The sequence below is a fragment of the Onychomys torridus genome, chromosome 23 (assembly GCF_903995425.1).
Source record: "Onychomys torridus chromosome 23, mOncTor1.1, whole genome shotgun sequence".
NCBI lineage: Eukaryota > Metazoa > Chordata > Mammalia > Rodentia > Cricetidae > Onychomys > Onychomys torridus.
Window position 1 is genome coordinate 66,986,933 of NC_050465.1, and position 15,688 is coordinate 67,002,620.

The 15,688-nt window shown below is 40.5% G+C and overlaps 1 protein-coding gene across 4 annotated transcripts in view; it reads right to left on the bottom strand.

The window, feature by feature from the left end:
• The window catches only part of LOC118573087 (SPHK1 interactor, AKAP domain containing), a 162,072-nt gene that overhangs the window by 16,841 nt on the left and 129,543 nt on the right, over positions 1 to 15,688 (bottom strand). For all 4 annotated transcript variants that reach the window (XM_036173145.1, XM_036173146.1, XM_036173143.1 and 1 more), the window contains 2 exons: positions 11,901 to 12,156; positions 7,179 to 10,971 (listed from right to left, as the gene is read on the bottom strand). In XM_036173145.1, coding sequence (XP_036029038.1) covers positions 7,179 to 10,971; positions 11,901 to 12,156 — 4,049 coding nt within the window. The remainder of the gene's footprint in view (positions 1 to 7,178; positions 10,972 to 11,900; positions 12,157 to 15,688) is intronic.

Below are 15,688 nucleotides of genomic sequence, written 5' to 3' on the forward strand. Positions count from 1 at the left end.
TATAGGGGCCAGTCCTTATTTTCCATCGTGTGGGTCTAGCGGATCAGATTCAAGCTGTCAGAATTGGCATCCAGCACCTTTACCACTGAGCCACATTGCTTGACCAAAAATGTTTTTATTTAGGTATATTATCCTTTATTCTTTAGAATTATTTTAGGTTCACAGAAAAGTTGAATATTTAAAAGCCAGGTGTGATTTACATCTATAACACCAGTACTTAGGAGGATGGGGCAGCAGGAGGATTGCTATGAGTTTGAAGCCAGCCCTAGTGAGACTCTATCTCATAAAACAAAGAATTCTTTCCTATCTATCTATCTATCTATCTATCTATCTATCTATCTATCTATCTATCCATCCATCCATCCATCCATCCATCCATCCATCCATCCACCTATCCAACCATCCATCCATGTAAGTTTCTCCCATACATGTAAAGGCTCTCTTCCTCTCCTTGCTCTTAACATACTGCACTATAGTGGTCCATTGCTGTAATTATTATCCAAAGTACATAGTAGACATTAGGGCACAGTTTTGTTGCTAATATGTTATATGCATTTTGACACATATGTAAAGATTGTTTTATTATATTTTGTGGTCCTATAACAAAATGACCAAAGACTTGGTCATTTATAAATGATAGGAATTTGGATCTCAGTTCTGGAAGGGAGAACTCGAGGCTGTGGAGTCTGTACCTGATGCTGTGGTATAACCCTCTTGTACACTGTAAATATTTGTGACTTGAATTGGTTTAACAAAACACTGACTGATCTCTAACTGGATAGGAAGTTAGGCAGGAAAGCTAAATTGAGAATGCTGGAAAGAAGGAGGGCAGAGTCAAGGATCACCAGCTAGATGCAGAGGAAGAAAAATTAGAATGTCATTTTGAGAAAATGTACCCAGTCACATTATGGGTTAATTTAAGTGTAAGAGCTAGTTAGCAATAAGCCTGAGCTACTGTCCAGGCATTTGTAATTAATATTAAGCCTCACAGTCAATTATTTAAGAAGTGGCTACTGCATATTTGCAAACAGGCAGAGAGGAGAGAAACTTCTGCCTACAACCTGGTGAAGGACTTCTTGCCATGTCATCCATGGAGGGTATGGAAGGGCAGGAGCACCTGAAACAGTGAGACTGAACTATTACTGAGCCTTTTAACAATTGGCAGTATCTCTTTATGAGGATATAACCATTTATAATATTTAATAATATATAAAAACAAAAATATCTCAGTAGGCAGCTCACTACACTTTTGCATCAATGATTAGACTTTTCATAGTTATTATTATTTGCAGAGTTCATAGATGAGTTGCCATACTTGGCATCCTTTCCACTCTTCTCTCTGTCCTCCTCAGGCCTGAAACATAGCCAATAACTTGTGGCTGGAGAAGTCATAGGCCTTAGAGGGGAGCCTACTACTAAGTAGAATAGTTTCCAACAGCCTTCTAAATACTCATTCTTATATCCATAGATAATTGCAACTCTTACATCTCATCCAACAGCTTCTTTTTGTAGTGGTGGTTAGACTTTTAATTGATGGTTTTGAAAACAGGTATTTTCAACCATGGCAGTGATGCAGACATATTTACTACAGTAATGCAGTTTATAGCCCTTTAAGAGGGTTATCACAGCAAACATTCAAGCTTACTCCATTCATTTCTATGGCTCCATCACTCTTCCTATCTTCTAACACTATTCCACCATTAAGATGTACCACAATGTATTTTACCATTCACCTATTGAAGAATATAGTGGTTTGAATGAGAATTGTCTCTATAAGCTTCTTATATCTGAATATTTTGTCCTCAGTTGGTAGAAATCTGGAAAGGATTAGGAGGTGTGACCTTGTTGGAGGAGGTGTGTCACTAGGGGTGGACTTTGAGAGTCTAAAGGACTCGTTTGCCTCCCTTTGTCTTATAATCATAGATCAAAATTTCAGGTCTCAAGTGTTTCTGCTTGGCAGGCCATTATGGATTCTAATCCCTGAAGCCACAAACTCAACTAAATGCTTTCTTTCATAAGTTGTCTTGGTCATGGTGTTTTGTCACATCAATAGAAAAGTAACTAAGACATTATTTCTGTGTATTGGTAATTAGAAATAAAGCTGACTTAAAGATCCACACAGATTTTCTTTTTCTTTTTTAGATGAACATCAATAGCTCAGTTTGAAATAAACTGGCAACTGTCTTCCAAAGCGGTCATCCATTTTGTACCAACAGTTTGTAACATACTGCATCCAGGAATTGATGTTGTCAGTGGTTTGGCTTTTGTTCATCTTAATAGATATTCATTGTACTCAATTGTTTGAATTTGAAATTTCCCAATGGCATGTGATAGCTGAGCATTGCATCAGCCTTTTGTCATTGTGTCAAATACGTGAGAGAAGTAATTAAAGGAGGAAAGGCTTATTGAAGGTCATGTTTTAAAGAGGGTTCGTTCCATGGCTACTTCATTATGTTGTTCTTGGGCCTATACAGAGTAAAGCCGAACATCATGATAGCATCATGTGACAGTGACTCTTTTCAAGACAGACAAGAGATGAGGAGACAAATACAGCTACTTAGTGAAGGAAGGACTTTTCTGGGTTCATGATACGAGGGTATGGTTTGCCAAAGTAGGGAAGATATGCCAGCAGAGTTTGAAGCAGCTGGTCACATTGCATTCACAGTCAGGATACAGAGAGAGGATAATGCTGGTAGTCCTATACTTTCCTCCTATTTTTCTTTTTACTTGCACTGGGACCTCAGCCCATGTGAGAGTACCGCTCACATTCAAGGTGGATCTTCCCTCCTTAGCTAAACCAATTGGAGATATCTTTATAGATATCATTTGAATGGTGCTTCCTATATAAATCTAAATCTAGCCAACTTGATAATAAAGACAAGTCATCACAATGGATACCTGGTTGCTATGGAGACTACTGAAAAACTTTTTTGCTTTTGTAAACATTTAACTTTTCTTTTTCTTATGATTTATTTGTTTTTATTTCATGTGTATGAATGTTTGCCTACATGTATGTCCATATATCATGTGCATGCCCATTGGCTGCAGAGGCCAGAAGATGGAAGTGGGGTTATGGATGTTTGTGAGCCCCACTGTGGATGCTGGGATCTAAACCCAGGTTCTCTGCAAAAGCAGCAAATGTTCTTAACTGATGAACCATCTCTCCAGACCAGAAACTTTGTCTTCTAAACTATATCACTTTTCTCCTTTGCCAACGACCAGTTGACTGTATTTGTCCAGGTCTGTTGCATGTTTCCAAAACAACAGATTACTACAATGGCTGAGATATCCTGTAAATGATCAAGATTCAGCTTATCACTTCTGCTTGAGGATCAATGTGTCAAAAGTTAAATAACTGCTCTTCATTTTCCTCTGCAAATCATGATGTTTTAAGGAGAAAGTGGTGGCCACCAACAGGATATTATTTTTTTCATCTTTAAAGAATCAAGAACTGAGGAGCCCCCAGATAGATCAGGCCCTCTGGATAAGTGAGACAGCTGAATAGCTTGATCTGTTTGGGAGGCACCCAGTCTGTGGGACCAGGACCTGTCCTTAGTGCATGAGCTGGCTGTTTGGAACCTTGGGCTTACAAAGGGACACATGCTCAGTCTGGAAGGAGAGGACAGGACATGCTTGTACTGAATCCACCAGGTTTAAATGAATCCCCAGGTGTGTCTTGGTCCTGGAGGACATGGGAATGGAGGGGAGGGCCTGGGGGAAGGTGGGGGTAGGTGCGGGAGTGGGGAGGACAGGGGAACCCATGGCTGATGTATAAAATTAAAACACATAATAATAATAAAAAAATAAAAAAAGAATCAAGAACTATTGTCTATATATCTTCAAAATATGATGCTAACAGTAAATAAATATATTTTTTTGGGAATGATTTCCACAATATACCTTCAGCTTCAAGTGATCAAAAAGTAAGAAAGTGGTTTTATTTCATCATGTTGAATTTTAACCATATTTTAAAGAATTATGAAGATGTCCTTCAGAGAGGAGCCTAAATATATCTTCAGGACATAATCTTTCTCCACCTCCAAACAACATTCAGACTGTCTGTCTCCGTCACATTCCCTACTCTTGCATGTATGTGGGCTGAACTCTGCTATGGAGAATGAAGTTCTGTTTCCAGCTATTTTGATAAATCAAATCCCCTGATAGCAACTCTGAGCTCAGCAAATGTAACTGAACTGTGACTAATTTTTCTGCTTGGCAATCTTGGAAATTCTCTTGTTTCAATAAATCTCTCACATTGTTCATGACAGGTTTCCCCTTGGGGAAAGAGACATCTCCTGAAATAAAGGCTACCATATACTTTTAGTCAAATGGCATCATAAACAATAATGACAACCAAATGAATTTATTGAATGTTCACAATGAGTAAAGTATTGAATTAAGAGTTTTGTATACAAATCATTATTTAAATTTAAGAATTATATTGCAATTCCCATTTCTGGGTGAATAAATCAAAATGAAAGAGATTAGGAAACTGGTTCAAATTGATATAGTTTAATGTAGTGTAATTCATGTTCTATGATGATTATATTGCTCCACAAAACAAAAATGATATTCAAGCCTTAGTCTCTGTGTTTTGCAATTACAGCCAACGCTTGAATTTCTGGGATATTCTACATTCTTTCAGTTTTATGAAAACTAGAATCATATATTTATATCCTGAAGGGAGAGGTTGAATGCTTGGGTGATTATACAGAACAGGAGTCTGAGTCAGCTATGGCTTTATTTGTGCAGAGCACCGAGTGTTTGCAACTTTTTCAGTAAAGTCTGTTTTAGGAATCACATCAGTGACATTTAATTTAGAACTGTGTAATGATAATCATTATTTGATTGTGTCTACAACCATAAATATTGTTGGATATTAGTTCTTGATGCTTCCTAATTTGGTGACCTTCACTGATCTTTCCTTGGCTTCTACTGACTTTAAATCAGGTACCTGGAATAAGTGTTCCTCTTTTCTATGTATTTCTAAATATAACAGTTCTGAAAAATGACATATTGGCTATTTTATGTCTTTAGCTCTGATACATTTCTCCATAGTCCCTCCAGCAAAACCTTTGGTGAACACTGTCCATAGCCAAACAATTGTTGATGAAACCTTGTTTCTTTGTCTATGTAGCCAACTTCATTAGTCTTAGCTTTGTGGTTTTGGTCCCTATGCCTTTTTGCTTTCTTCTCCTTCTGTGCTTCTGGGGTTTATCCAACTGGAAAGGAAAGTTCTTAGTGCTAACTGTCTAACAGGAAGTTCTCATGTCTGACTGGACCCTATACCAAAGACATCAGGTAAAACCCTCTATGTTGGGGGTATTTTAACACCTCAACATGGATCTCTTCTGCTTAGGGGTCTACGCATCACAAGCATTAGAGAACTGTTGACATTTGGTGATAGTTATGTTCAACTTGTTTATTCCAATTACATATATCTGAAAAAAAATTATGGTCTTTTTGTAAACAACAAACTGTAGGCATGCATCTCTGAAAAGACTACATAGGTTATTTCTCAAACTGTATGTTCCTAAAGCTTGAATTTTCTGTTTCACTAAACTTTAATTATGGACTAAAAATAAAGGAATGATACAATGGTCCCTTGTGAGTAGTGTGCAGAAACTGGAAGTTAGGAAAGAGACTCATATTCCTTGTGCAGCCTGAGGGAGATAATTACCTTGCCCCTGACTCAAGTTTCATTCCTGCTGCTTGGGGTACAGTCTTCTGGAAAAGCACTGTCCAAATGACAGCTTCCAGAGAAACTCTGCATGCACCCTACGACAGTTAAACTGTGCACTGTAAGGGCCGGCACTCGTGGGACACAGGGTCTCGATAGAAACTCTTAGAATAAGCCAGAAAAGGGAACTCTTTAGAGAAGAGATGCCAAATAATTTTATCACCAATTCTAAAGTTAAAATTTATTTAAATTTAACTATTTACAAATTTAAACATTGCTGTGGCTGATTATTATTATCTTTGATTGACAACCACCATGAATAATTTCAAAAGCTACCAAACCATTGGTGTACTCACTTTAATGAGGAGAACTGTGCTGTGATTCTTTTGTTGCATAAAGGAATTCAATTTGTTTTGGAAATTAAAAAGTAAATTATGTAACAATCCTTCCTCCCTCTCTGCTTCCTTCCTTTTCTTTCTCCCTTCCTTCATTCCTTCCTTTCCTTCTTTCTTTCTCTTGCAGTAGGCAGATATTTTATTATGCCATGAATATAGAATCAAATCAGTTTTGAATTCCAGATAGTTAACCATCCCATTTCAGTACTGACTCAGTTATCTAATGCTGAAGAAACACTCCAAATAATATTCACAATTAATTACAAAGTATATTTTGATTAGCTTAATAAGAAATTTTTCTGCTTATAGCAAGGCATATCAGAACTTTATCATGTTTTGACTGGTTCCCTATTTTCATAGTAACCATTCATTCATGAAGCATAGTTGAGCACCAACTATAGGGGCTAGGTAGTGACCTGGTCCCCTTGGAAATCAAAATGAATTCACTTTGCTTCCTGGCATAAAAGTGACATGTAATAAAAATATAGCATTTTGAGCCAAGAGTTATTATAGGCATATGAACAAATTTCTACAAGATGACCACAGGGATTATTGATCTTGGATGAGGATGGAAGATCAGGCATTCTAAACAAAATAAAACAGCAGGCACATGAGGGGCCATGACCTATGCCTACAATTATAGCAGGCTCAGCCATAGGAAAGGTGGAAAAAATGTCAATGGATAATGTGAGAGGAATATCTCCCTTCTTACACATGCACATGGTCCTACTGAGGTCATTTACTGTCTCAGGAATTCTGTTTTTGCATCAATAACTTTCCTGTATTCCTAGCTAAGATTTAGAACAGTGGTTCTTAATCTTCCTAATGCTGCAACCCTTTAATATAGTTCCTTACATTATGGTGACCTCCAACCATAAAATTATTTTCATTGCTACTTTATAACTGTATTTTTGCTACTGTTGTTAATCATAATGTAAAAATATCTGATATGCAGGATATCTGATATTCAAGCCCTGTGAAAGCGTTGTGTGACCCCCAAAGGGGTCATGACCCACAGGGTGAAAGCCACTGATTTAGAATAACACTAATTGAAGTGTAAACTCCAGTGAACATGCACCTATCTGGTTTCAGAGGCAACTTACCAACAGCTTTGGCAGGTGCTCAGGGCCGTGTCTCCACTTCTGGCCACATCTGGGATGGTTTCTTCAGATGGGTGCCCTTCTTTTTCCTCTAGGGAGCCACTTTGGTGAAGGATAGGTTCATCTTCTTCAATGCCCTCTTCTTTCTGATCTGTCTCTATCTGAATCAAAGGTACATCCCTTGAGCAAAGCGGCTGCTTAGGGTTTTTGAGAACTATGGCATTGTGGCATGAAGAAGTTTCTCTTCTAGGATCAAAACCACTGGGTTGTTTAACAGGAGTTGTTTTGCTTGGAGATGACACTGAGGAATGATTGCTTTCAGAAACAACATCCTTTTGCTGGTAACCAACAAACTCTTGTACAAGCAGAGGTGGCCCCCTGCGTCCTCTGCTGGCAGTTAATCTGCTTCCACACTTCTCTACTTGCAAAGGACAGCCACTAGAAACAAGACCAGGACTAACACCACTTGTCTCGCCATCATCCACAATAATTTTGTTCTTTCTCATGATAGCCTCAATGGAGCTGGCCCATGTTTCATGAATTAACATGTTTGTGATCTGGTCAGTCCCACTTCTGCGATACAAGCATGAGTCTGACTTGCAGAGACCTGATGAGGAAGCTCTACCGACTGGCTGTACATTCAGAGAATCTTGAGGGCAGTTTTGGGCAAAGCCATCTAAGGAGTTGGCTTTGACAGGTACATTTACTGTTAATCTGGAACAGGGGGACCTGCTGTCAGGCATAGATGATTGTCTGTAGCACAGCGGGGATCGAGCAGAAGGAGACAGTAAGCCCGTGGCCCAGTCATGGCTGCTTCGTCTGGAGGAGGTACCGTCTTTGCCTTCTTTGGCGATGTCCCTCAGCATGTACCTGTAGAACTCCTCTGTGATGCTCTCTGTGCTGGACTGCTTTGAGGGGCAGCTTGGCCTTACATTGAGGTGTTCACTTTTCTGGCAAGCTTGCTGCATTGCTGAGCTCAGAATGCTGGTGGCATTTTTACCAGCATAGTAATCCAGCAGCAACTCAAATCCTCTCCCTTCATTTTCCATCTGTTTCACCATAAACCTGGAGAACTCATCAGTGATGCTCTCACAGCTGGACTGTTTGGAGACTGAGCTGGCCCTGCTAACTGGTTGGCTTAAGGTACTCATTAAACCCAGGTTGTTTACATAGACCCTGGCTTCAGAGTCCTCCTCTGGAATGCTTTCACAGCTGGAGGCCTTCAGCCGGTTCCACCTATCGCCACCCAGAAACCGGTTCCTGGAACAGTTCTGGGCTTGCCAAACTCCATCCACTGTGGAGAACTCTGTTAGGCTCATGATCTTGGCTGCTACTTCATTTGCAAAAGTACTGACAGAATCAGGAGTGTCTTCCAGGTTCACGGACTCATCCATGACTCTGTTCATCAGCTTCTCTTTCAGCTCTGGATGCTCATCTGTTTTTCTCTTGATTTCACTGAGGCGAGGTGGCTTGTGTTTCCTCACAGTGCTTCCACTGCCTGAGTTTTCCTTCTTCTTCTTCTTCTTCTTCAAGGATTGGCAGGATCCAGTAGGCGCCACCAGACTCTCGTTTCCTCTTTTCCAAGCACAAAACCAGGGCTGCTTTCCATTGGAGTTGTCAAGGCAGATTGCTGCGATTTCAGTTGCCATGGAGACAACAGTCTCTGCCAAATCTTCGGCAAAGTCTGTGATGCAGTATACCTCAGACTGCTTTGCCTGTGGTATAGACTGAGCAGAAAACACCAGGTCATCCCCTAACAAGGGCTGGTTAACTTGAATTTCAGTGTTTATGGGTGTGGCACAGGTGTATTTCTCTTGGGTGTTTGGAACAATGCTGTCTTCTGTTTCCTGGGAGCTGCTGTAGTACTTGCCTGTTTTTGGCAACTTTCCTATTTCTGTAGAGGCTCTCTGTTCATTGCCATCATAACTCAGTGTGTGGTGAGGGTTCTTTGAGTCCTCTCCCATAATCCCTTTCAGATAGATTTCCTTGGAGGATGTTTTAGCAGTTGAATCAAGCATTCTGTGACTGCATGAGAATTCAGATTGCAGCCTGGGGTTGTTGAATAGTCCTGGCCTTGCTCCACCCTTGTTTTGCTTAGGAGGTGCATCCTCTACAAGATCACTGATGACAAGGCCAATGCCATGTGCATTGCTAAGAGGGTGGCTGCTGGAGCATGCTGAAGATTTTGCCCATGCTTGACCTGCAGCAGCCTGATCAAATGGTTGGCAACCTAAGGGTTCTGACTCTGTCCACCTGATGGTCTCTTTAGAAAGGCCAGTGGGATGTTCTCCGAGTGTTACAAGATGACTCATCTTCTTGAACGTGAAACATATCACATTGTGAAGCAGCTGGTTCACACTTTCCATTAAGGTGTCTAGAGTTCCATAGGGATGCCTTACATCGGTGGATTGAGCTGTTCTATTTTTCTGGTTAACTTCATCAATGGAATGCTTGAGGATGACATTGGATAAGGTCTGTGCCAGCTCATTCCTTCGAATGTTTTCTTTGCATAGGGTCTGGGTTTGGGAAGTGGTTTCTATGATTCTCCTGTTCACAGATTCCAAAAGCTCTCCAATGCTGCTGTATGCATCAGGCCGTGCTAAAACCAGAGCAGCCTCCCTGAGCAGAGCCTCTGCAACGGCTTCCTTCCCCAGCTCTGTGCTCCTCCCCATCATTAAACTTCCAGTTGAGGATATTTCTTCAGAAGCTCCAGATGTGGGCAGGAGGTCACTTGGAGCTAGAGAACATGCCACCTCTTCTCTTTCACCTAGGCCACAGACAGCCACGGCGCTCGCCACCTGGGTTACGCCACACAGAGCTGATGGGAAGGAATAGTCAGTTACAGAAGGTTCTGTGAGTACTTGTGGCATTTGAATTTGCTGTACTCCACTGCCTCTCTGGGCATAGCTGGTTATCAGGGATTCCTGCTCCATGGTGAGTCTTTCTGTGGCCTGTGGACTGGAGATGGTTCCAATAACAGTGGCTGCACAAGCTAGGGCAACTTCTAGGGCGCTCTGAGTGGGTCTGCTGGAGCTTTCTCCAGAAAAGATGCCTGAAGTTTCAATAGAAACTTCCGTCTCAGGCCAGTAGGAGACACTTGGCTCTAGGACAGCGTCACTGCCCTCTGGGCTCTGCACAATGACAATTTTGGGGAGCTCATTCCATGAACGCGGGACCACTGTATCTTTTGTACAACAGCCACTGGGAAGCAGAGCGCTGCCCACAGAGAAACTGACAGAAGATTCTCCGGGGAGTGTCGGTTGCGCCTGAGACAATCTGATAAAGGCATCTTGCAGCACTGATTCGGCCAAGTTTGTAGCATACTCCCCTGTGGTGGCTTCCCCATTTTGGACAGGAGGAAGAGAGTTTTGCGTGCTACCATGGTTTCTGGGGTCGCTGCCCTGCTCCATGATTGCACCACACAAAGGAAGCCCATCTTTCTTAACCATGGAGAGATAAGCGCCTCTAGGGATATACAGCATCTGAGATGTTTCTGTTTCTCCTTTGATGTTTTCGGGATAGGAGCGGTTTGTGGCAAGCTGCTTGTGCCCTGCTGCTTCGCTTTTCCAGCGGGAGGACCTGGCTGAAGGACTGAGACTCTGCAAGGCTGTGCTCTCTGCTACTACGTTTACCTTTGATCCTTCTGTTTTCATCGAGGGTGTACGATATTTTCTAACGTGCTTTTCCCCCAAAGCACAATGCAACTTTTCCTTGTGGTAATCCCATCCTTCCTGGGTAGCTTCCTTTGGCTTTTTACCTTCCGAAACATTAGCTGACACGTTTATAGTTTCAAAACCTAGTAAAGAGAAATCGAGGACCAACCATCATTACTTTTTGGATAGCAGATTCTAATGGTCCTAAACTAACAATTGCTTTCTAAATTTGCACCCCGTTTCCCCTTCTCCCCTTTAACACAGCACTGTGGCTGTTACCTCATGCAAAGTGACTGTGATACAGATGTTGAATTTTGTTATGCAATGTTGTCTTATGAAATGCCTTTAATGTGGGACACACATGCAGGGATTTAGGGAGGAGAAGGTATTTGGGAATGATGGCTTTGTTGCAAAGATTTGCAATGAAGTTTGCATAAGACCTGCCTCAACAACAATGCAACACTTTATGCAGTTTCCTTCTTTGTGGTCTAAGGTGGGAAGAGGGACACACCGAGTTCTGTGAATGACTCAGTAGATGTAAATGACAGCTGAGCACCATTCTGGGTCATTCCCTTCTAAGCTCACAACCACCACTAACTATAAGCACTTTTGGAAACCAAGGCTTAAAAGAGATTAAAGAGCAGTCTTAGGTCTCACAGACTCAAAGTGAATTCCTGGGATTCAAAGCCAAGCCAGGCCAACTTGGCTCCTGTTGGTAACACTGGCTTTCCTGAAAGTTTCGGGGAAACCAACTTTTCTGTTAGGAAGAGACTTTCTTTCTCTTAGTGGGTAGGAAGGTTTCCCCTTAGAGCACGCAGATTTCCTTCAGCACCCCTAAGGCATCTTTTGGGAGCCAGTATCCATCCAACCATTAAGCTATCTTAAATACATTAGTCAGCATGTTCACCAGCATTCTCTTATTGCTGCCTCATCAGACCTCAGCAAGTAAGGATTGTGATGCGTCAGGCAAATTGACGTGGCCTGAAACTTTTCCTGACTCGCCCACTAACAATGTTGTAGGGCGGGGTGACTCATCTCAGGGCACATACTAGTTTTACTGACAGTGTCTTACCGCTCCTGTAGTCCTCCACCTCGATTTCCTCCTCCAAGTGCTCAGAGGCCGTAAGGAAATCTTCCTCAATTGAAGACAGGGAACAGTTTGTGTCATCCTCCAGCTTCAGAACACTGGTCTCCAGGTGGAGCTGACGCTCCTGCACCACCTCCAGACCAATTAAGAACTTGTTGATCTCAAAGATGATGCAGTTGGTACTGTTGGGTCTGTTCCCTCTTGCACATTGGACCAAACAGATATCTGGCAGCCAAGGACACTAAAAACAGAAAGAAAAGTACAGTCTCAGAAATGACAATAAAAGACAATTGTTGGTGTCCATTTTCTTGTTCCCATCGTCTCCTGTGAAAAGGAAAAGGGCCCTTAAAAATATTTGAAATATCTTCAGAGCTCCTCCTGGAAAACTATTTGAGAAAACATCATATGGCATTTTGGAACACAGGGCATTTAGAAGAAAGTTTAACTTAAAACAAGTGGATGTAGTATATAATTGAGATTTCTCTCATCATAGCAAAAAACAAACTGTTTGAAGTTGAACAGGCCAGGAAGATTTTATTCAACATTATTGAAATAAGCAGAGTGAGCCCAGAGCCCAGACCATCATTGCGATGGAACAAAAAGCGATGGGGATTTAAGGTCATTTGTGTTTGCTAATTGGCTTTACACAGAGAAAAATAAAATGCCCTCTATCTGGGGGCCATTCTCTCCTAGATGGGAGAGGGGGCACTGATTTTAAGATGTGGTTCTCGGGTCCTTGGATAAAACACCACTTGGTTATAAAACTGGATAGAGAATTAAATGTCAAATAGGGAAGAAATTATAGTAATATTTTCATAGTCTAAATGCTTAGGGGTAGGAGGAAGGCTAGGGCCTGGGGTCAGGAAGAAGTTTGGCTAAAGGCTTATAGAGGGGTTCTCATCTTCTGGGCTGCCTCTCTTGATTAAATAGAGACCTTTGCTCAGAACGTTATCCTTTGCTATCTTGAGTAGTCAATAAGGCCTCTGTCAGTGTTTTGGATATGGAGTTAATTGTTTTCTCAACTATATTCAGGCTTCTCATTGGTGCTGCTCTCTTGAAGAAGGAGCCAACATAAATTATAAAGACACACACTGAAAGAGGTCCAATGATCTCTACAGCACTAACACACAGGAAAGGCCAGTGACAAAGGAGCTTTGGAAATTTTTAGAAAGAAAGTGTACTTTTTTAACAGTCTCAAAAAAAAAAAAAAAGAAATCTAAGAGTTGCAGCCAAGTAATAAAAAAACAGTGTATAACATAAAGACATATCACATAATTTTATACTTTACACAGTAGTTCTCAATCTTCCTAATGCTGTGACCCTTTAATGCAGTTCCTCAGATGTTGTGGTGGTCCCTTGACCATAAAATTATTTCACTGCTACTTCATAACTGTAATTTTGTTACTGTTAGAAATAGTAATATAGACATCTATATTACTGACATGTGACCCCAGATTGAGAATCACTGCTTTACAGGGTACTTTTCAAATCTTGTTATTTCCAATGTGATCAATATATTTATGAGGCTGATGATCTATGGCACTTTTACAGACAAGAAAGTAGAGTTGCAAAAGCTAACTCTTCCTTTCAAGGCTAGACAAGTACACAGTGGAAGAGGCAGAAATGTTATTCAGGTTTATGTTATCCTGATGTGTTTTTCATCCTCATGGTCCCTTGGTCCAAACAAGAAATATCTAGTATCCACAGAAGGCTTGTGTGAAGTTTGAAAAGAAAAGTGGCCATAACTGGGCCTTTGCAAACTCATGCATGTATAGTTAATTACATCCTCATCTCATAGGAAGGACAACCACAGGAGCAGACCTGACTGTTGTATGTAATAAGCTTTTCAATACATCTGCTTTTGTAGCTGAGTGTCCTGGCTAGTTCTTATTGTCAACTTGATACAAATTTGAGTCACCTGGGAATCAGGAACCCAAAGTAAACTGCCTCAACCAGATTGCCCTGTGGCCATATTAGTGAGAGATTGTCTTGACTAATGACTGATGAGGGAGGGTTTAGCCCATTGTGGGTGGCACCATCCCTAGGTAGGTGTACATGGGCTGAATAAGAAATCTAAGGGTATGAGGCAGTGAGTAGCATTCCTGTGTGGTTTCTGCTTTAGTTCCTGCTTTAATGTCCCTCAGTAATCCATTATTACCTATATGTGTAAGCTAAAATCTTAACTCTATCTCCCATAAGTTGCTTTTGTTCATGGTGTTTATTGTAACAACAGAAATCAAACAGGAACAGAAAGTAACTGATTTTTCTTAATATTTTATTTAACTATTGAGGTGGTCCTCCCACCTCAGCCTCCCAGATAGTGGGGACTATAGTGGCGTGCAACCATGATTGACGTTGAACATTCTTTTTATTATGTGACATTTAATGAGTTATTGGTGACTCCACTCTCAAATATCTTATGGAACATCTTTGCTTCTTTGGTGACTGTAGTTTATCCCTTTTGTCCTCATACTCTGTGAGGCAGAATTTTCTGCTTCATTTACTGTTTGAGAAATTCACAGAAGGTTCATCTATGAGTCCAGGGATGAATCTTGCCTGGGCAATCTGAACAGTACATCCCTCAAATGAGAGTGACTGATTAAAAAAATGAATATGTGACCCATGACAACCAAAAGAACTTGGTGACACATTTGAAAACTACCTGAAATGTTAGTTTTAGTCAACTTGAACACAAAAGGATAGTGTCTCCTTGTGTCCGATAAATAGGACCTATAGAAAGAAAGCAGGAAAGAGACTATGAAAAAAATCCATGTCCCGCTAACATGGTTTAAGTCCTTTAATCTGTTTTACTCCCTGTGTTTACTTAGTTACATGAAACCATACATTCTCTATGTACTTAAGTCTCTTTTCAGTCATTTTTTCTGTCTCCAGCCCTTCTAGTTATGTTTAATTAAGAATCTTAACTAATGTCAATCAAAGTCTGCCAAGTTCAGTTCAAGGCCAGGTCCAATTAATGTCAGTGTCAGCTTTCAGAGATATATCAGAAGAAAATTGGGACCTCCCACTAACACTCAAAATCGCCAATGTTAGCTCCAGCTGAGCACATCAGTAAAAAATGATGTAGTATTATAAAGTAGACAGGAATGACATTTTCAATTGTTGCTATATTTAAAACTGTAGCAGATAATTTATGGAGAATTCATGTAAAGTTTATAGTTAACAAGACCTGTTACTAGCTTCAGAATCAAGAGTATATGATTACAGAGCAAAGCTTTCCTATTCATTGATTGAATTATCTCATTGTTTTAAAAGTCAGTATTAAAGTGTTGCAATTCTAATATAAAGTAACTCTCAATTTAGAGGATATTTGAGAGAAAAAATAGTTTCTTTTTCTGTAGGATGTTGGGTTTCTTATAATTTTGTTTCACCTTTTTTTTTAAACAAAACTAAAATTTGTTTTGAATAATGTGCTTTTTACAAATTTAATTTCCCAAGTTAATATTTCAAAGTAGAAACAAATTTATTCTTCTTCATAGATGGGTAAATCAAGGCTGAGAAAGTCCCAAATCTCAGGTTCAAATCCCAACTGCTGGCTGCTCAGGAACAAATTGTTTCTCTGGCCAACAAGATGTAAATTATTGAGTACTATGGGATTCTTGTTTTATTAGTAAAAAACGATCACACTAGTGCACAGGTACACGGTCAGGCCAAGCGTTGGAAAGCAGTGCTTCCTCTCTACTCAGGTTTTGGCTTCCACAACTAGTTGGAGTTTACATTGTAATATTAAGGAACTTCTCCATAGATACAGAAAG